Source organism: Poecilia latipinna, unplaced genomic scaffold (genome assembly GCF_001443285.1).
Source record: "Poecilia latipinna isolate Pla-1442-1.1 unplaced genomic scaffold, P_latipinna-1.0 Scaffold1819, whole genome shotgun sequence".
NCBI lineage: Eukaryota > Metazoa > Chordata > Actinopteri > Cyprinodontiformes > Poeciliidae > Poecilia > Poecilia latipinna.
Window position 1 is genome coordinate 126,575 of NW_015114435.1, and position 1,444 is coordinate 128,018.

General features: G+C 48.3%; 1 protein-coding gene across 1 annotated transcript in view; it reads left to right on the forward strand.

The window, feature by feature from the left end:
• Positions 1-76: 76 nt before the first annotated feature.
• ddx27 (DEAD (Asp-Glu-Ala-Asp) box polypeptide 27) overlaps positions 77-1,444 on the forward strand; it is a 32,765-nt gene continuing 31,397 nt past the window's right edge. Inside the window, exon 1 of the mRNA XM_015014466.1 lies at positions 77-474. Within this exon, the coding sequence (XP_014869952.1) occupies positions 391-474 (84 nt within the window). The 5' untranslated portion in view covers positions 77-390. The remainder of the gene's footprint in view (positions 475-1,444) is intronic.

Genomic DNA, 1,444 nt, shown 5'->3' on the forward strand with positions numbered 1-1,444 from the left:
ATCGGTCACGTGACTTGCTGAAAACAACACGCGCACCGACACGTTTTGGTCTGTGGGCTGGACGCATGCGCAGACGCATCGGTGTTGCCAGACCCATCACTAGGAGTTTGACATCCCTGGTCTAAGAGGTTGGGAATCTCTTCACTGGGCCCCAAACAGCGTCTCTCTCGGGGCCCCACGCAGCTCGAACCGGCCCTGGTTCTACCATCTCCGCTCCGCAGCAGCAGGGGGCGCGAAAGCAACGACACCAACCGGAAATACGCGCTTCAGCTTCCGGTTTCCGTAAACACGTGTAAGTGTGTTGAAAGGAACAAGAGCAGCAGAACCTTTCAGAACCTCTCGGAACCATTTAGAACCGCTCACGTCGGGGCGTACCGGGACTGCTAGACCATGTTGGAGCAGCTGGGTCTGATCGGAACCATCCGGGACGAGGATCTGAGTCCAGAGGAACCAGCAACTGAATCCGAGCCGGAGGTAAGTCATTCCAGAACCGGGACCAAAACCAAACATGAAACTGATTGTTGCACCGCAGCTGCTGCTGGGTCAACTGGACTCTCTGAGGTTCGGATCTGTCTGGTTCTGATGAAATGGATCCGACCATCAGATCTGAGACCAGCTGAATGGTCTGGAACAAAGTCCAACAGAACCGCGATCCTGATCCAATCATGTGAAGGGTTAGGTTCTGGTGCAGTTAAAACCAGAAACTGGACTTTGAGGTTCCGATGTGTTCAGGAGGAACAGCAGACAGCCAGCAGTTGCTATGGAAACCCTCCGTAATAAACCATATTCCGGGTTCTGATGAGGCCTGTTGGATTAAAAACACATTTAATCCCAGAGTCTGGATTAAAAGGTTCTGATTGGTCTGGTGAAAAATTCTGATGCGTTTACAATTTTGATGAACAGAAATCCCCACACTGGATCAGAACCGACCGGTCCAGATCTGTTTCAGGAGCTGCTGCTGCTGCTGCTGCTGCTGCTGCTGATGATGATCAGGGCCGGCCCAAGGCATAAGCAAACTAAGCAGCCACTTAGGGCCCTAGGGCCACTAACGGGCTGCTTAGTGGAGTTTATTTATTTATTCATTTATTTTAGTAATAATTTCTGTCATTATAATATCAAAAACACACAATTTCACCATGAAGTGATTTGTTTTTACAATAATATATATTTGATCATGTTTGTAGAAATTATTATTTTATGAATAAAAAAGAAAAACTAAATTGCTCTGGGGGCCCCTAGTGGCCGCGGTAGGTACCGCAGTCTCGCTGGTAACATGAGCTGCAATGAGCATCCAAACGTCCAAAGCTCCGGTCAGAAGCTAAGCTAGCAAAACGATGTCTGGGAAAAGGACTTATCCTTCAGGGAGGGAGAGAAGAAGGAGGAAGAATAGAAAACAGCCCAGATAAAGGTTTGTTTTAATGAGCCTTGGTGATGTAAAGATTAG